Source organism: Periplaneta americana, chromosome 2 (genome assembly GCF_040183065.1).
Source record: "Periplaneta americana isolate PAMFEO1 chromosome 2, P.americana_PAMFEO1_priV1, whole genome shotgun sequence".
NCBI classification, from domain to species: Eukaryota; Metazoa; Arthropoda; class Insecta; order Blattodea; family Blattidae; genus Periplaneta; species Periplaneta americana.
The window spans coordinates 8,250,490-8,271,843 of record NC_091118.1 but is presented as its reverse complement, the minus strand read 5'-3'; the positions used below and the strand labels follow the sequence as shown (position 1 = coordinate 8,271,843).

The 21,354-nt window shown below is 37.5% G+C and overlaps 1 protein-coding gene across 2 annotated transcripts in view; it reads right to left on the bottom strand.

Annotated features, from left to right (window-relative positions):
• Positions 1 to 6,882: 6,882 nt before the first annotated feature.
• Positions 6,883 to 21,354, bottom strand: part of TfIIFalpha (transcription factor IIFalpha) — a 31,422-nt gene continuing 16,950 nt past the window's right edge. For both annotated transcript variants that reach the window (XM_069844448.1, XM_069844440.1), the window contains exons 9-13: positions 20,816 to 20,924; positions 17,459 to 17,711; positions 14,097 to 14,193; positions 10,918 to 11,097; positions 6,883 to 7,157 (exon numbers count right to left, since the gene is read on the bottom strand). In XM_069844448.1, the coding sequence (XP_069700549.1) occupies positions 6,953 to 7,157; positions 10,918 to 11,097; positions 14,097 to 14,193; positions 17,459 to 17,711; positions 20,816 to 20,924 (844 nt within the window). In that variant the 3' untranslated portion in view covers positions 6,883 to 6,952. The remainder of the gene's footprint in view (positions 7,158 to 10,917; positions 11,098 to 14,096; positions 14,194 to 17,458; positions 17,712 to 20,815; positions 20,925 to 21,354) is intronic.

The following is a 21,354-nucleotide window of genomic DNA, read 5'->3' as shown; positions in this document are numbered from 1 at the left end:
AAAATTACACAATTTACCACAAAGTAAAAAAGTCAGCCTTCTCAGTAGGGACATTGCCTCTACGATCATTTGTCGGCCGTGGGTTGGTGCATGCGCACAGGCCAGAATTATATGTGCATATTATCTGTGCATGTAAAACGTATTTGAAACCTTTTTTCCCTTTTAATCCTACAGTCAGTGGTATGCATAAAAATTCAGTATTTTCCTATAGCGTGCGCTAAAAAGTTAACAACGTATACCCAACCTCAAGTACCCAATAAAAGCACATTTTGTAATGCTCCAGACACTCCCATGTGTCTAGCGAACCTACACTATAGGGATCCAACTAACCTAAACCAGTTACGGGCTTCGGTGGATCGCACACAATATGCACTCCACCACTGTCTCTGCAGAATTTATGGTAATTAAATAACCGGCCTTCCACTATGGCGATCTGGGTTAGACCCCTGCCTGTGTCTTAAAGGAATTTGTGGCGGACAAAACAGGCAAGAGTTTTTCTCGGGATTCTTCAGTTTCCCCTCACCTTTGTCATTGCACCAATACTCCACAATGATCCTCCCTCTGCGAGGTCCCAGGTCAGCCCTCCAGAACAAATAAAATATGGCCAAAAGTTGCACACATTGCTTAATAAATATACGATTATAAATTAAATTTAATGTGGACACAGAGAAGGATGTGGAAATACAAAAATTGGAAATTTATCCTTTGAAGAGGTGGGAAAATTAAAATATTTTGGAGCAACAGTAACAAATATAAATGACACTTGGGAGGAAATTAAACACAGAATAAATATGGGAAATGCCTGTTATTATTCGGTTGAGAAGCTTTTGTCATCCAGTCTGCTGTCAAAAAATCTGAAAGTTAGAATTAATAAAACAGTTATATTACCGGTTGTTGTTCTGTATGGTTGTGAAACTTGGACTCTCACTTTGAGAGAGGAACAGAAGTTAAATGTGTTTGAGAATAAGGTGTTTAGGAAAATATTTGGGGCTGAGAGGGATGAAGTTACAGGAGAATGGAGAAAGTTACAAAACACATAACTGCATGCATTGTATTCTTCACCTGACATAATTACGAACATTAAATCCAGACGTTTGAGATGGGCAGGGCATGTAGCATGTATGGGTGAATCCAGAAATGCATATAGTGTGTTAGTTGGGAGGCTGGAGGGAAAAAGACCTTTAGGGAGGCCGAAACGTAGATGGGAAGATAATGTTAAAATGGATTTGAGGGAGGTGGGATATGATGATAGAGAATGGATTAATCTTGCTCAGGATAGGGACCAATGGCGGGCTTATGTGAGGGCGGCAATGAACCTCCGGGTTTCTTAAAGGCCAGTAAGTAAGTAATGTGACGTTAAATTGAAGCAGTTGTTTCTCTACTCCTGGGATTGCCATGCGTTCTGAAAAAGCAGGACTGTCCTGAATGTTACCTTCAAGACAGATGTCCCACCTGAATTTTTTAATATTGCTCAAAATTCTTACAAGTTTTAAAAAAATTTAACTCACAGTATAAGGAGAGCTGAAGCTGTCATTTCTCTCCAATTGTTGGGAGACAAGTTTAATAACAGTGATTGCATGGATGCCAAAGTCACCTACTTTACACCCCTTTGCAGCAAATATTTTACTCCTACTTCTATGTCACCCCAAGCTGGAACCTTTCCTCACTAGCTCTGCTAGTTTCTTTAATAACGTACTCTTTAAGATTTGATCTATACCTAGGAAGTCCTGGTCTTATATCTTTGAACAATATCTGCCCAGACTGGAATTTTTTAATAGAATATCTTTATTCATGAAGTAATTATTTGCATTTCATGTCTTCAAAATTATACAGGACATACAGAAGAAAGTAGGCAAACTTCAGGCATGTATTTCTCATAAATATAGAAAAAAAGAATGAAGTGTGTGATCCCAAAACACGTTAAGTCCATTTTTATGAAAGGAATGGACTAGTTTTCAAGTGACATGCACAATAACACAAACTTTTAGAAAAGGACTGGCGTTGTTTTGGAAGAAAACAAGCTTAAAATATGATAAAAAAGTCTCAAAGCAGTATGTACAAATCATGAATTTTTTTTTTTCGTAGGTTACTTTACGACGCTTTATCAACATCTTAGGATATTTAGCGTCTGAATGAGATGAAGGTGATAATGCCGGTGAAATGAGTCCTGGGTCCAGCACCGAAAGTTACCCAGCATACAAATCATGAAGATGGCCAAACAATCCACTGCACTTTTTTCTGTCAGGCCACTTAAAGTCACTGGTATATTCACTTTCAGTAGATAATAAGGAATTTCCTATCAACGGATTGTACAAGGTTGATAGACAATAAAAACTATGCCAGGAATTTGAGAGCATGTTCAGATCTCGATGAGACAAGCTGCGGCTGATATTCAGGAGACTACATTCAGATTTGAGGGGATTATTCCTGTGTTCGTCCATGGTCTGGAATTTAGCTTAAGTTTAGATTTAAGACCTCTCCTGGCACCACATTATCATAATCATCCTATCACATCATCGGGGTAATGTAACTCCACCTTCCAGGCGCCCCAACCTCAGAAGTGGGTTACAACTAAGCCACGGCCAGGAGAGAAGACCAGAAATGTCGAAAAGACAACCTGGTGGCATTGGATAAAAAAAAAAACATTCAGATTTGATTACCTGGTTGGGTTTTTCCGAGGTTTTCCCCAACCAAAAGGCAAATGCCGGGTAATATTTTGGCGAATCCTCGGAACTCACCTCATCTCACTACATCTCGCTAAAATATTGTAAAAAATTGCACAAAATTGTAAAAATTGAAGAAAATTACTTGTAAAAATTGTAATTGTAATATTGTAAAATTTTGACTTGTTCCACATCTGAAAGCTTCATTGCTCATGTAAGATCTATGGAATAAAATAAATGAATGAATGAAGTGGGCATTCCTGAACAGTTTGTTCTGTGATGAGATGATGATGCAGATTTGTTGGGATGCCATATGGGAACTGGAGCGACTGTGGTACCTGGACTACAAGCTTGCCTAACGCAAGTTACAAGTTCGGGGTATACCAGGGATGGAACCTGAGTCACAGGAATACAAGTTCAGTGCTCTAGCCACTAGATCACTGTAGTAGCATATTTTTTTGCAAAATAATAATTTACAAATGGTAAAAAAAAATTGATTTGTACGTTCTGAGATCTGAAGAACAGAAAAAATGAAAAAATAAGTACATAATACCATAAAAAAACAGACTTATTGACATATCCTTTATAAATGAAAAACATGATTTTTTAATAGTACATTATGCAACGAGCCTATAATGAAGGTAATTAAGAAGCGAGTATGGATATTTATGAAACGAGCGCAAGCAAGTTTCATAATTTTCATACGAGCTTCTTAATTACCATTATAGGCGAGTTTCATACAACTTTTTATGCTCGACCATATTTCTAACTTTCTTCTTCTTCTTCTTCTTTTCTATAGGCACAAGCCTGTTTGTTTACACACACTACGTCAATGATGATTACGTCTCATTCCATCTCTTGAGAGGTCTGCCCACTTCTCTTTTTCCTCTAGGGCGTAGGTTATTTCTAACTTGATATTATTAATTTTCTTTGTATCTGACCTTGACCAATGTCCCGTATGTTGTGAGATGTGCGCAGACGCGAAAGTATTGATTTTTTCCACGGAACAGATGTTCACATTGACCTTGCTAGGCCATAAAAACCTACAGAGATAACATTGAAATTAAATTAGATATTGAAAAAAACGAGATGACAAATTGAATTTATTTGAATATTATTTACAATTAACGCTAATTATTATAGTAACAGAACATAACCTTCTATGACAGTATTGGATTTCCAGCCTCCATGACTTTTCGCTATTTCTCTTTCGATTGGATATCCGAAAATAATCGATACTTGCGGTTTTATAACGGCAGAAAGCTGACCTGTCATTGGCTGAACAGTTGTAACCTGAGTCGTCATTGGCTGAAAGACCTGACCTTTAATGAGTAGGTGTACTTTAATGACATGCATTAAAGGTCTGCTACCAGGTGTATAATTACTACATTTCAGCATCGTCGAGCATAAAACATGTTATAGATATTCCTTTTTACAACCCCTGTAACTTATGTATATACTTTCTTTATTAAATTAAAAATAGTAAAGTTAGAAACAGTGTTTCACACATTTTACTCACCTGGTATACGAGAAAATTTATTCAGTTGTGAAGCACAATCACAATGAATACCAGTATATATAATTTTCAGTAAAAAAAATTTAATAGGCCTTTATTCTAAATTTAAAAATCACACAATGGTGGTGTAGTTGAAACAAAGTAATTTTTGTATATAATTGAAACAATATATTTATTATAAAAAATCTTTCCCAATTATCAATTATTATATACATTCTTCCTTCAGCGAAATAAGTCTTTGTGGGCCTTAGCTTGAACTGCAGTGATTTCTTTCCTCTTTGTTACTCTTAAGGTAATTCAATCTTCACAGCCATGCAAATCTCTGTTGTGCTTCAGGACGTCTTGCAGCTGGTACCACTTATTACATAAATACTTGTTATTGTGGTTTTAATCTCTGATTTTTAATCCATTATTTAATGATACTGTACCAAACACACAGTTACCTTAAGGGGTTAGGTACAGCTTACAGCAGTAAAATTTTTGGAAATATTCAACATTTCTTTCCTCCATGACTGTATCCTGTACAATAATGAAAATTAGTATGTGTAAAACACTGTCCTCCTGCTATATGAAAAAAATATTTTTACGATTAAAAAAGAATTTTATATATATATATATATATATATATACATTTTTTTTTTTTTTTTTTCAAATTTCATAATGGTGTCAGTTTACTGTGCAGTGATGAAGCGTTTCCCTCATAACTCATAAACTTGTTAACTTTCTCATGTTCTCTCCCTTTTATTTTATTGCTGAAACTCATGTTTACAATATCATGCTCTTTCAACTACATTCCTTAATGAATGTTTTTTTTTTTTTTGTGTTAGAAGGAAATACTGATATTTCATCTTTTTTTTAATAAATTTTTTTATCAGACAATCTATCAAAGGTAGAGAAGTGATCTTGCATCATATTGTAGATATGACATGCATAAATACACACAAAATATTTTATCACAGAATGTTGGATAGTTTTTTAGTTATGTGGGAAACGCTTCATCACTGCACTGAATTTTGAAAAAAAAAATAAATAAATAAATAAATAAAATAAAAATAAATAATTTTTTTTAGGAATATGTATGATAAGACTTTCCTGTGTTAAACTTCAATATACCTTGTTTACATGTTTCGACCTATTTATGGGTCATCTTCAGAACTGGTCGTTCTTGGTCTTGGTGCCTCTTGTTCTGTTTCCTGTGAGGGTGCGTTCGTGTGGTATAGTGTAGAGTCAAAGAGTGTGTGTGCTTTGAAGTTGAGTTGTGTGTTGAGAATTTCGTTGGGGTGTGTTTTCGTGTGTCTGTATATTTCATATTGTTCTAGTGTGTTGAGTTTCTGGCTTTTTGGTTGGATGTGCAGTATTTCCATGTCTGTGTTGATGTCTCTGTAGGTGTGGTTGGCATTTGTGATGTGTTCTGCATATGTGGAGGTGTTTTGTAATTTTGTTATAGCTGTGATGTGTTCTTTGTAACGTGTTTGAAACGATCTGCCTGTCTGTCCTATGTAGAAGTTGTTGTAGGTGTTACATTTGAGTTTGTATACGCCTATGTGGTTGTATTTATTTGTTTGTGTGTTGAGATATTTTTGTAGAGAGTTATTTGTTCTGTATGCGGTGTTGTAATTTAATTTATTGAATGAGGTTGCAATTTTTTAAAAAATCGTAAAATAGTACATTATGCAACGAGCCTATAATGGTAGTAATTAAGACGCGAGTATGTTTGTTTATGAAACGAGCGCAAGCGAGTTTCATAATTTTCATACGAACGACTTAATTACCATTATAGGCAAGTTTCATACGACTTTTTATGCTCGACCATATTTCTAACTTGAAATTATTCATAAGTATTTATGTTATGGTTATGTAAGTGAGGAGGGGAACTGACCTGAATTATGAGATGTGCGCAGACGCGAAAGTATTGATTTTTTCCGAGGAACGAATGTCATTGACCTTGATATAATCTAGAGAATAACATGAGCATTAGTCTTGTTATAACCTGGAAATTGATTTAGAATTGAAAAACGAGATGACAAATTGAATTTATTTGAATATTATTTACAATTAACGCTAATTATTATAGTAACAGAACATAACCTTCTGCGACAGTATTGGATTTCCAGCCTCTGTGACTTTTCACTAGTTGTCTTTCGATTGCCTATCCGAGAATAATTGATACTTATGCTTTTATAATGGTACAATGGTGATTTCTCATTGGCTGAACAACTGAACTATAATGAATAGGTGTACTTTAATGAGGTGCATTAAAGGGCTACTACCAGGTGTATAATTACTACATTTCGGCATGGTCGAGCATAAATACTTTTTTCATATAGCAGGACAGTGTTTTATACATACTAATTTTCATTATTGTACAAGATACAGTAATGGAGGAAAAAAAATGTTGAATATTTCCAAAATTACTACTGTAAGCTGTACCTAACTCCTTAATATCAATGATATTGGTAACAGCAAGAAGTCTTAAGTCAAACTGTAAGATAATATCAAAACACAAAGCCAAATGTATAATGTCAGAAGGATATCCAAAAGAGGAATCGTTCAAACAGATATAAGGTCGTATCGACCTCGAGGTATCAGAGACTAAAAAAAGGAGGTAAAAATGGATGTCATTTCACGTGCACCCCGTTTAAGGTGGGAACCGTACACAGTGGAAGACCCTGAAACAGATTAGATAGAAAAATAGAATAAAACTAAGGAAATAACAAGGTCTTTAATTTGAGAGACGCAAGGACAGTAAAAACCAACAGATACACTTCCGGCATCAGGCCTTGATGGAGAGATACATCTTCCCCTTTATGGTCTGCTTCACGGGGTTGATCCTCTTCAGTATCTGCGTCATGATGTTGACCAGCTGGTCTGACGTCAGCCCCGTCTTCTTGGACTTGAACTTCTGCAGCAGTTCTGTCGTAGTCATTGGCTTCCTCATCAGGTAGCGCCGCACGGCATCCTCTGTGATGCCAGAGTCACTGTGAACAGAGGGACAGTTGAACAGACAGACTAGTAACAAAATTATTTTATTTCATGTGCAGCATTTCCCGATAAATAGACTGTAGATACAATGAAACCTCTCATTTACGGACATCAAAGGGACGTCCGCATCTGGGAGGTGTTCTTTATTGGGAGGGAGGCTCCCCAATCTAACAGTAAATTCGATCCTCCCAAGTACTAACATTTTCTTACATTTTTCAGGAGATGAAAATGAAGTTTTAAAATGATCGTGTAAATTAGTGTATACAAATATGAAGAGTAACAATAAGATTTTACATACAATTGGGGAGGTTTAGAGTTACAATGATAGTACTGGGAGAAAAAGAAACAATTTAAGACCATATTAACTAGGACAACTCAAAACCATAAAAAATTGAGTTACAATGTTAGTACTTTTTTTTTTATTGGGTTATTTTACGACGCTGTATCAACATCTAGGTTATTTAGCGTCTGAATGATATGAAGGTGATAATGCCGGTGAAATGAGTCCGGGGTCCAGCACCGAAAGTAACCCAGCATTTGCTCGTATTGGGTTGACGGAAAACCCCGGAAAAAACCTCAACCAGGTAACTTGCCCCGACCAAGATTCGAACCCAGGCCACCTGGTTTCACAGCCAGACGCGCTGACCATTACTCCACAGGTTTGGACTGTTAGTACTTGGGAGAGTCGAATTTATAATATCCATTAAGTATCCCTTCATGCTTTAAATGAAATGTATTACTGTAGTTTAATTCTAAATACAGTGTACTGTATTACAGTAAATTCTTTGCAACTTTGAACTACAGTAGATAAGACCAAAAAAGGAAAATAAAGGGATAAATCGTGAAACAGCGAACACCACTAGGGGAAGTTATCCCCACTCTCACCGCTCGGCACCTCGCTAGCCTGCTCTCTCTCTCTCTCTACTATCTGCCCTGCTCCGGTGGATCACTGCCTACCACCTCGCATGTATTTCATAACACGTACTAATACACAAAAGAATCAAATTAGGGCGCATTACACAACCATGTGGTTTTTTCCATTAAACAACACTCACCTGTTAACTTTGCACTGTCCTCGAAGTAACACAATTGTCACCAGAGCCTCGTTTGCTCTTCAAATTCTCCCTGAACAATTTGAGGAAGAAGTACACGTCTTCGGTACGGCTCATCACTACACGTGGTTCCGTCTGTACATGAAGCTGGACACGGACACAATGAAACTCCACCAGCGCACATTAACACTTATGCCACCCCCGCAGTCAACCCCTACCAACCTACATTCACAAGCCCGCCACTTTCTACCCACGCTATTCAGTCATTGTCCCCCGTACCATTCCCTGCAATACGTTATGGCACTTCCCTTGAACATAAGATTCATTTTCCCTTCTACCACCAACTCGCCTCAGTAGCCGAGAGGTCTAAAGTGTGACCAAAAAGCGTACATGCATTTCGTTAGGAAGATACTCGGATCGAATACTAACCCCTGCGAAGTCATAAGAAAAAAAAAAAGAGAGAGACAGGAAGCAAGGAACAGAGAAGGAGAGGCTGGAGAAAGAGAAAGAGGACGAAGTTCCTCTTTTGCTTTGTAGATGCCACATTCACTCTTTTTGTTCCACTTTCCTTCACTAGATGTCACACCCACCCAAAACCCCTATTTCCACTCTTTCCCGCTAGAGTGTGTGGTGAGTTTGTAGGGGAAAAGTGGAAAGGGGTCATGGGCGGAGCTTAGCATTCGCTGTTTTACGATTTGCCCAAATAAAGTACTGTGCCATGCAATTTTATTCTAGGTCTACAGTTATGCAGTACTGTAATTTACAGTTTTCAACTTAACCTTTACATTCAGGTGCCATGTCTCTCGAAACAGAACAACTGATTGCAGTGAAGAGAATAATCCTACTAACCCCATCATGTGTCGAATACAATTTCTCAATCGCGGAAACCTTGGACCCATCAGACAGGTTAAATTTTATGACTTTGTTTATCCACCCGCTTCCAGCTAACAAAGGGTAGCCAGCTGGGCTAGTGGTAGCCTACAAGACTCTTATTGTCTACTTTCATGTTAAGGAATTTCTGTACTAAATTTTCCATTTTTGTAACACATTAGGTCTTGAAATCCAAGTTCTGTCCACAGTCAGGAGGTAATGCAAGCTTTAGGACTGTGAAACAGCTGTCCTTGTCCATGTCTTAAGAGTGTCCGTAAATGAGAGTTAAATTTATTACTATTTCTACATTATTTCAATTGGGGCATAAAAATCTGTCTGTATCTTGGAGGTGTCCATAAGGAGAGGTTTCACTGTACTTAATTTCTACTCGGGTCTGAGAATAAAGCATTAAGGTTGTTTGCAAGTATCATGGACACAATGTTGACAGTGGACGTGTTTTATCACAGTATGGTGCTGTTGTTTCAGACAGACGATGCAATTTGAAGGAGGAAAATGCTGAACTGTGCACCGTGTTATCTTTAGAAAAATGAGAGGTAGAATCAGTGTTGCCATATTTAGCGATAAGTCACTACATCTAGGGAATTTTGAATCAGTCTTGGCAACAAATTTTGTAAAATATGATTAGCGAGTTTTCTGCTGATTTTCATATTCTTACACTTTTTCCTTTCTTTTAAGTTAAAACATTCAATTGAAGTCATGCACTTTTTAGTTTCAGAAGAGGCATGGGTGCAAGACTGAGTAGTCTAAGGATTCATACATGAAAGCCCTGATCTCATATATTTGTGATCAGTTGTCGTTATGTTTTATTTAATGACGCTCTCAACTGCAGAGGTTATATCAGCGTCGCCAGATGTGCCGGAATTTTGTCCCGCAGGAGTTCTTTTACATGCCAGTAAATCTACTGACATGAGCCTGTCGCATTTAAGCACACTTAAATGTCATCGACCTGGCCCGGGATCGAACCCGCAACCTTGGGCATAGAAGGCCAGCGCTATACCAATTTGCCAACCAGGTCGACTTTGTGATCAGTGATCAGGGTGAAAGATGCTGATTCAATGATTCTCACGGGTTAGGTCTCTCTCTCAATGCTACTGCTCCAATACCGATAAACGGTGGCAACTTTGATTGACACGTGACGAGTCGTGAGCTCCAGCTAATTCTTGGTTCTTCCTCGCAACGTGGAGATTTTCCACTCCGAACCGACCCAAGGGAATTGAGTTTTGGAATTTTGTGCCAACAGTTCGTGTGAAGCAAATCAGACTGTAGTTTTTGCTGGTTTTAATATATTTTAATATATAAGATTTATAAAAGTGTTAGATTTCACCAAAAGAAAAAATTGTGGTCAAACGCTTGGGTGAAAATTTCCACTCTTACAATTTGCCAGAAAGTGTCGTGTCAATGATTGGATCAAGTCCAGTGTATTCACAATTACCTGTACCCACACCTTCCACCTCAACATCACAGCCGTCAACAATACAACCAGACTCTGCAGAAGAGGGTGACGATGAGGAAATGATATTTTTCTCCCCATATGTATGTTTTTCTTATTTTCATTTAGTGATATCTATTATTAATTTTAGAGACATTTCTGGCGATTTTTTAACAGACTTTGGAGAGATTTAGCTACTTTTTGTTGAAAAATTAGCGAGTTTGTACAGTGATATGTTGACGACAGTGGGTAGAATCACAAAGTTTCATTTGGAAAAAAATAGATGCTAATTTGGAAAAAGTAGATGCTAATTATTTTGAGAAAAATGATGCCAATTTTGATGAAAATAGATGCTAACAATTCAGGTGGATATAAATTGCCTACCTATTGCCTGCATTGCCAGTATTATAGTATGGGGACAGCGTGGCAGACGAGAAGTTGTCCAGCCGAGCCCTCTTGCTGCTGGCTGCGTTGGACATCCCAGGCTCCGGTGTCGAAGACAGCTTCCGCTTGCCACCATCCAAGCCATCCTTTGTCGGGGTGGCAGACCGGGAACTAGCACCGCTATACCAAAAACAACTATTCATAAGTAGATATCTATCATTGGAGAAAAATTTGTTCCAGCATAGTTCAGATGGAAAGAGCGCAAAGCTGAGAGGTCCTGGGTTCGCATCCCAGTGCCGGAATGAATTTTTCTCCAATAATAGGTATCTACATGTTGACTACATATAGGTGGTGTTGATTATTCAATGAGGATGGCGAGGTCTCATACATGAATATATATAATCATAAGCACATATACACAGGTGAAAATAGTTGCTTATGAGAGATAACTTTCCTTTCTTATGAGTAGGTCAGATATTTCCATGCTTAAATTTATGACTCATTAACTCACAAGTAATAATCAGATTAGATTTTTTACAGTTGACTGTTTATACTTATTACTAAATTAGGTATATTTATTATTTTTTTTTTTGGAGAAAGAGCAGTTTGGCTTCAGGAAGGGAAAAGGTACGAGAGATGCAATTGGACTGCTACGAACAATCGACGAAAGATACCTAGAGAAGAATAAATAAAGAGTGTATGTAGCATTTGTAAGATTAAATCCAGATGTTTGAGATGGGCAAGGCATGTAGCATGTATGGGCGAATCCAGAAATGCATATAGAGTGTTAGTTGGGAGGCCGGAGGGAAAAAGACGTTTGGGGAGGCCGAGACGTAGATGGGAGGATAATATTAAAATGGATTTAAGGGAGATGGGATATGATGATGGAGACTGGATTAATCTTGCACAGGATAGTGACCGATGGCGGGCTTATGTGAGGGCGGCAATGAACCTGTGGGTTCCTTAAAAGCCATTTGTAAGTAAGTATGCAGCATTTGTGGACCTAGAAAAGACGTTTGACAGAGTGGACTGGAATAAACTGATGGGAATCCTGAAGAAAATTGGTGTGGATTGGAAAGAGAGGAGACTGTTCAGTAACCTTTATATGAAACGAGTCAAAGTCAGGACAGGAGAAGAAATTCAGAAGGAAGTGAAATAGGGAGAGGAGTACGACAAGGATGCCCTTTATCACCTACCCTGTTCAGCATCTACTTGGAGGATTTAAATGAACTGTTTTCAGAACATGGGGGGAGTGATAGTAGGAGGAAGAAGAATAAAGTGCATAACATTTGCTGATGATATGGCGATATAGCAGAAGAGAAGATGATACTAAGAGATATGCTACTGGAGCTAAATGACAGCTGTGAGCAGTATGGGATGAAGATAAATGCCAACAAAACAAAGAAAATGATCATAGGAAGAAAAGTAAAGAAGGTAAACATGCGAATTCTAAATGAGGCAGTAGAGCAAGTGGACAGCTTCAAATACTTGGGGTGTACTATAAGCAGTAACATGAGCTGCTGCCAGGAAGTCAAAAGGAGGATAGCAATGGCAAAGGAAGCTTTTAATAGACAAAGGAGCATCTTCTGCGGACCTCTGGAGAAAGAACTAAGGAAGAGACTAGTGAAGTGCTTTGTGTGGAGTGTGGCATTGTATGGGGTAGGAACGTGGACATTACGACGAAGTGAAGAGAAACGACTAGAAGTATTTGAAATGTGAATATGGAGAAGAATGGAGCGTGTGAAGTGGACAGATAGAACAAGAAACGAAGCTGTGTTGGAAAGAGTGGGTGAAGAAAGAATGATGCTGAAACTGATCAGGAAGAGGAAAAGGAATTGGCTGGGTCACTGGCTGAGAAGAAACTGCCTACTGAAGGATGCACTGGAAGGAATGGTGAACAGGAGAAAAGTTCAGGACAGAAGAAGATATCAGATGATACACGACATTAAGATATATGGATCATATTATGCGGAGACTAAGGCAGAAAATAGGAAAGACTGGAGAATGCTGAATTTGCAGTGAAGGTCGTGCCCTTGGACAGAAAAGTATGAATGAATGTACACATTTACCTTTTCCTCAGATGATTTCCTTTGTAAGCCAATGTAGCAGTGAGCTCAAATCTAGGCTTAAACTGATTCCAGAAAGTGGACGAATACAAGAACAATATCTGTGCTCTAACCAGGAATCGAACCCGGAATCTCATGAACTGTGGCCAGACACCCTGACCACTATACTATGAAGCTAGTCGATTCTCAAATATCTGTAATACAAAAATTACTAATATTAACAAAAAAGGAGGACAGCAATGGCCAAGGAAGCTTTTAATAGAAAAAGGAGCATCTTCTGTGGACCTCTGGAAAAAGAACTAAGGAAGAGACTAGTGAAGTGTATTGTATGGGCCAGAAACATGGACATTACGACGAAGTGAAGAGAAGCGACTAGAAGCATTTGAAATGTGGATATGGAGAAGGATGGAGCGTGTGAAATGGACAGACAGAATAAGAAATGAAGCTGTGTTGGAAAGAGTGGATGAAGAAAGAATGATGCTGAAACTGATCAGGAAGAGGAAAAGGAATTGGCTGGGTCACTGGCTGAGAAGAAACTGCCTATTGAAGGATGCACTGGAAGGAATGGTGAACGGGAGAAGAGTTCGGGGCAGAAGATGATATCAGATGACAGACGACATTAAAATATATGGATCATATTATGCAGAGACTAAGAGGAATGCAGAAAATAGGAAAGACTGGAGAATGCTGGATTTGCAGTGAAAGACCTGCCCTTAAGTACAACACTATGAATAAATAAATTATTTTTTTTGGGGGAGGGAAGATAGCCACGTTGGTGGTCTAGTGGCTAAAGCACTGTATTTATAATCCTGTGGACCCACGTTCGATTCATGGTGTATCCCCGACTTATAACTTGTGTTGTGCAAGCCTGTGGTCCAGGCAACACAAGGATTCTCTCCAAGTACTCCAGTTCCCTTGGCATCCCAATAATTCTTCATCACCATCAAGTGCAATGCAGACATACTGCCTGTGATACACTCTGGACAGTTTCTGATTAAGTGGTTTACACTTCTTGACAGTAGTGACATCTATGAGTCCGCTCAAAGAGTCAGGGAGAATAAGGACAGAGTTAAGGGTCGTGCCACTAGGAGGGAGTGGAAGTCATATGCATACCTGTTCGTTTCCTTCAAGCCTTTAACATCCTTCAACTGTTTCTTTTTGGAATCATTGTCGGAATCAGAACTGTCTGAGCTTAACGCACTGGAAGAATCTGAAACACATGAAAAACATTCCCATTCATAGCCGTTCACAGAGTTTAATAAAAAAAATCGATGTTATCAAATACTAGCTGCAGGAAAAGTGTATGCTGGTCTGTACATGATGTGAGGTGAAATTGTTTTCAACAACTGCCTGCAAATGTGGTTGTAGCTAGGGACCGTACAAGATTAAGTATTGCAAGAGTTTTTAAGTGGATGACACACATACATCTAGCAAGCGAAGTACGACTACTTGACTGATGGTTCACACAACTGTTGTTTTGTCAAATGGGGCAGAACAAAACATGGACCACTTTAACGATTACACTAATATTTACAATTAAAATTATTTACACTCTGTACACTAGAACACACTATTTTTACTATTAACACTATAATAAAGAATGTAGGCCTACAATGATCAAACATTATTTACACTATTGTGTACAGTGGTGTGTATTGTAATGCAAGGTGTTTTATTTCATAATACTGTAAATTCATTCCAACTCAACAATGTAACTTTCATTCAAAGCAACAATAATTATCACTTTCTACAATTAATTGTACTTCCGTCAACAATGGGATTTGCACTCATCATAGTATTCGTTATTGCACTCCACAGACGACAATGACAATTTATTTGGATTATTGAGAACAACAATGAACTGTTAATCTTAACTAATGTTCACAAAGCACTATTTACAAAACAGAACTGTCAGTTCTCAGTTCGTTTGCCTTGGCTAGCTCTTCTAGCTCAGTCACTCGAGTTCACAGTATCTCGAACCACAGACCTTCCGAGACAATCCGCTGAACTTCGAACTCAGGTCCCCCAACTGCGGTCCACTGCACTCAAACTCAGGACTTCTGGCTCCACAGTTACGGACACAACTCAAGTCGAACTTCGGTCTCGAAGCTGGCTTCACTGCTACACAAGACTGGCTGGCTTGCTGTCCACTGACTATAACAACACTACTAACTCAAGTCCACTCGTGTGTTGTATTTATAACTAAACCATAGTTACGAGAAATTTCTACGATGCTAGAGATTTCCACGGAAGTCAGGATGGCATTCTCGAATAATCTGGATATCTCCCCTCTCTGCCGCGGTCGCTCCCTCTCCTCTCCTCCCTCCTCTCTATGCCACAGCACATGCCACAGGAAGCAGATGCGCGCGCACTTGCGCCGAACCACGGCCAACCTTGTAATCCTTCTGCCGGTCGTGAGATCGTATCCCAGCTCTGTCACAATACTATAGCCTAGTTATTTTGTAAATTGTGTACAACAGTGTAAATGATGTTTGATCAACGTAAGCCTTCATTCTTTATGAAAGTGTAATAGTGAAAATAGCGTATTTTAGTGTTCATAGTGTAAAGGTCTGTCAGACATTGACTACTTTCAAAAACCGATTGTCAGAAATACTGCTTTTCGTCTTTAGAATTTATGTTCTTTGTTTAAATATTACTTTTGTAACCACAGAGCGGTTTGCTTTGTTCTTGCGAGTTGTGTGGAGTCCATTTCCTAGTTTTTTTTGTTGGTTTATGTTGTTTATGCACCGTTATAATGGTGACTAAATGGAAGAAATTAACAGTCAGACAGAAAGTGAAAATAATAAGGGATGTTGAGGCTAATCCTCAAATAACATTATCACATTTGGTAAAAAAGCTTGGTTTGCCTATTACTTCATTATGGGGAAGAATGAAGAAGAAAGAAGAAATTTTCAATGCTGAGTTCCAGTGTTGTTCGGGTTCAGCCAAACGGAAAAACATTACTGCCTCACCATTTGAAGAGTCAGAAAATATTATAATAAAATATACTGTAAATAATAATTATACGCCTAATTAAATGATTATAATGTTTGGTATATAACACACATGTTAGTACTAGTTATATTTTAGTCTTTCCTTCCCATTTTATGTAAACCCTCTTTTAAGGGGAGTTGGTCATTATCGCATGCAAAATAATGGTAAAACTAGCCTATCTTCAAACAGTCATAAATATAATACTATTTATCAGAGGTCTTTCATTTTTGTTAGCTATGTGTGTATACATATTAAGCTTTAAAGTGAAAAAGAATGGTGACTCTAGAGTAAATCTTTATCCTTAAATTAATTTTTTTAATTAAGCACAATTTTTTTTATAAATTCACTACATGTCTGTGATTAGGTACACTCTATTCACTTATTATAGCACATATTGAATTGAAAATTTGACCACTTACTGCTAATAGATACTAAAACATACCCTACTAAAATTATTCATGTATCTGTAATATTATGAGTATAGGGCTTATAGCAATCATCATCATCAATAAATTAAAAAAAAAATTGACGAAGATTAGTATAAGCCCTATGCCCATAGGCCTAATATTACAGATATTTTAATAATTTTAGTAGGGTATGTTTTAGTATCTGTTAGCAGTAAGTGGCCAAAATTTTAATTCAATGTGTGCTAGGATAAGTGAATAGAGTGTACCTAATCACAGGCATGTAGTGAATTTATATAAAAAATTTGTTTAAATTAAAAAATTAATTTAAGGGTAAGATTTACACTAGATTAACCATTCTTCTTTCATTTTAAAGCTTAATGTATATACATATATCACTAAAAAAATAAAAGAGCTGTGATATATAGTACTACATTTATGACTGCTTGAAGATAGGCTATTCTTACCATTACTTTGCATGCGATAACGTCCAATTCCCCTTGGAAAACCCCTATTTTACTGTGTATGACACATATTTTTAGATGTATTTTACACATTTTCATGTTCAATTTTGCCTGTGAAGTTCTACCTGATGGATCCACCACAGAGAAATATTGGAGAGCAAGAACGCTAATGGCTTCGTTGCCAAAGCCCGGCATTAGATAACAACAACAACAACTCTTCAATTTTGCTACATTATCCTGTGATGTCCTACATTTCATGAACATAATCTGGTAACCCTACATCTGTTACACTGCAGATGGCTCAACCCAGGGAAAAAGGACCGAAAAGATCTATTAGGACTCTACTGGGAAGCACGAGGACTAACGGTGTGAAACCAAACTCTAGCTATTTGAAAACAACAACAGGTAGAAGACTGGATGACCAATGAAAAGCTGGAAAAACCAATCTTTCACATAATCTTGGAGATGAAACAAGCTATACACAAGGCCTATGTCATCATGTTATTGATGATGATGATGATGATGGAGAGCCTATTTAAAGAATGAAAATAAATACCGCATGTTGACCAGGTGCCCAATCATTGATAAAGCAAGATATGAATCATCTGTTTACCATGCCCATCATCTTTCTTGCTACTCTTCTTCGCATTGCCAGAGTTGCTGGTCCCTGCAGCATGCTCCTTCTTCTTCTTTTTTTTCTTCTTCTTGCTGGAGCTCCCACTGCTAGTGCCAGGTCCCGCACTGCCTCCCGGTGTCTTCTTTGAAGTGTCCTTGTCCTTGCTGTTCTGTCCTGTCCCAGCCTTCTCTGCATCGGCCTTCCCATTCTTGTCCTCCGCCTCACTGTCCTTCTCTCCGTCTTCCTTCTCCTGAAACAAACCGAGGACATGTTCACTATTGACACCTCAACATCGGAACACGCGTCCAGTCCAGGAAGCAAGCAACTGTTCGACATCCTACCACCATATTACCACTGCAGTCGATAATTATTCGCAACACTGTACATAACTTTACAAGAGAATTATCACCATTTAATTCGAGAAAAATTCGTTCCGGCACCGGGAATCGAACCTGGGACCTCTCAGCTCTACGCGCTGAGTGCTCTTTCCAACTGAGCTATGCCGGGACACGATCCACGGTGCCGGCCGAACTCCTCTCGTTGTAATGTTTTACTGCCTTACTACCTGCACTTTAGACTAAGTCACACGTGCAGGAGCGCATATTTAAATGACTTTCTCAATTAAATGGTGATAATACACATTGGCTACTTCATAGTAGTCGTGTAATATTCAGTGAGGTAGGCGAGACCTCATATACAATGAATATGTGATTTACAAAAGAAATTTATTAAGCAAGAGTTTAATATTACAGATTTTAAATGTCGTTCCATGCCATGTCAAAAATATACGGTGATTTAGAAAGGAATCTATTTCTAAAATATTGATAACTCGATTATTTATAATTATTTAACATATTTATTTGCATGCACTGAAAATACAATCTCTATCTATGATGTCGGCTTTGTATGCTAAAAGAACAGCCAGTTCACACCTGTGGAGTAATGGTTAGCACGTCTAGCCGCGAAATCAGGTGGCCCGGGTTCGATTCCCGGTCTGGGCAACTTACTTGGTTGAGGTTTTTTCCTCAACCCAATAAGAGCAAATGCTGGGTAACTTTCGGTGTTGGATCCCGGACTCATTTCACTGGCATTATCACCTTCATCTCATTCAGATGCTGAATAACCTAAGATGTTGATAAAGTGTCGTAAAATAGCCTACTAAAATAAAAAATAAAAAAAAGAACAGCCATTCCTTTGTAATGGATGTGACATTACACAGTTATAGAAGTTAATAAAATTAAAAAAAAACCGTACATGGTTTTTGTTTTTATGTTCCATTCTCACCTCCTCATCTTGCAGTCTTTCTTAGACTCATGTGAATTTTCATCATTATTGCTCAGAAGATTTTAATTTTATCCGCAATTTTTTTCATTGCAACGGATGAGACAAAAATGTCACCTTCTCAACATTTGATTTTACATTAGCTTAAATATTAGTTAATTCTCTTAAATAATTATTTTTTATTCATTGATTAAAGTTCTCGTTAACACTTTGTTAAAAACATAGAATTTACTCTGTCACACGTTAAAAGTGTTAAAATTGTTAAAAAGGTATTTACCTTCGACAGACGGCCCGTTTCGACGCTATTTGTCATCTTCAGTGTCTCCTGAACCACCCACTGCTGATTTTGGCTTTCCGTACAATGACACACAGATTAATTAATATACCAATGAACAATGACAACTACACTGAAGAATTAAACACAATAAAATATATAGCACAAGACAATGGATACAACCCTAACATAATAGGCACACTAATAAAAAAGGCAAAACAAAAACAGACCAAACCAACACAAACAGCACGCGAGAATAAATACATAACATTAACATATCACAATACCAATACCCAGAAAATTGCAACTTCATTCAGAAAACTAAAATACAAGATTGCATACAAAACGAATAATACAACACAGAAATATTTGAATAACCACACTGGACATTCAGATATATATAATTCAACTGGAGTTTACAAATTAAAATGCAATAGTTGCCCACATTTTTACATAGGACAGACAGGAAGATCCTTTCATACAAGATACAACGAACATATTAAAGCTATAACCAAACCTTACATTACATCAAATCATGCAGATCACATTATCGACAATAATCATGACTACAATAATATAGAAACAGATATGGAAATTTTACACATCACACCAAAAAGTTCACAGTTAAATATCCTAGAACAATACGAAATATATAAGAATACAATAGCACACCCACAATACATACTTAATACGCAACTACAGTTCAATACGCACACATTGTTTGACGTCATGGTACGTCATGGCATACAGACAGCCAACCCCCACCATAGGAGCAACACACCCCCACCCCTACCATCGACAACTGCACATCGCAGAGCCAAAATCAGCAGTGGTTCAGGAGACACTGAAAACGACGACAAATAGCGTCGAAACAGGCCATCTGTCGAAGGTAAATACCTTTTTAACAATTTTAACACTTTTAACGTGTGACAGAGTAAATTCTATGAATTATTATTTTTTTTTTAATTATACTGGTACCTAAACGATGACATTAACTATCGGTATTGGTAAGTTCCATGATTATTTATTAAAATGAAAAAAATAATGTTACCTTCAGAGGTGCAGTTGTAAATAAAATAGTACCAGGGTGCATCATGAAAATATATTATTATTATTATTATTATTATTATTATTATTATTACTACTACTACTACTATTAATTAGTAACACCACTGTTATTATACACATTACTAATCTATACTCATAAAATACAAAGTTGAGTAAGAAGCAAGTAAGGCAATTATTGTTTTAAAAGCAAAAATAAAAAAGCAGGGCGCTCCCAGGTTGCAGAAAAAAGTACCGGGGCGGCACCCTGGCCTACCCTGATATGACTACACCCCTGGTTATCTTCCATAATGGATGTAACATGGATTTCTATCAGATGTGACAATTTAACACGTAAAACATGTTTTTACTTCATTTTACGCTGAAAAGTAATGCTTCTTCACTTCACAAATATTCTGTGAATACATTAAGCTATAAAATATTCAGATATTTTATTACACTTCAGTATTTTATTTTCAGACGAAGTAAATTTCATTTTTTTTAGTATGAGGTGTCTCTTATAAAAGAATGGCTGAGGAAAGACTGTCTGGGATATGATCTATGGATGTTTGGCACCATAAATCTAGGGCACAGGGCAACTTCACAACGAATATTATTAATATAATTAACTATTTCTTTTAATGTCAAGCATATAGGCACAAGATCTCCATGGATACTGAAGTGATCAGAGCTAACATAAGCTGCCTCCAGATATATTCCATTATTTGGAAATAACAGAGAATTAGGCTGGGTACCTCTTGCTCCTCCTCATCCTCTTCACCGGAGGACAGCAGTTTCCTCAACGCATCTTCTTCTGCTACACCTTTCAGTTCTTTGTTTGCCACCTGCTCAGGCTCTGAAACGCTGAATTTGAGGTTCATATAAAAAAAATGAGCATTGAATATCAAACACAAGTTATATCAACATAACATGTCTTTCTCCTTCTCCACAGTGGGAACTTTCATTTTGATCGCAGATCAAACGTTCCTCTCTGGAAGCAATGTGCGAAAACTACAGATAAATTTGTAGTTTTTATTTTTTTTTTTTTATATTTTAGGAGAAAACATTGAAGGAGGAAAGTTCGATCCAGTGCTGTGGATTGAATTCGGCGTAGCTCAGTGGTCAGAGTGCTTGGTACAAAGAACCAAGGACCCAGGTTCGATCCCTGGCGCTGGAGCGCATTTTTCTCCTAAAATATTAAGTGTCAATATTACAGATAAATTCTGTAGGACAAATTAATATATCTATAATATTTGTAGTTTTTGATACTGTCTATGGTGCAACACGTAACAGT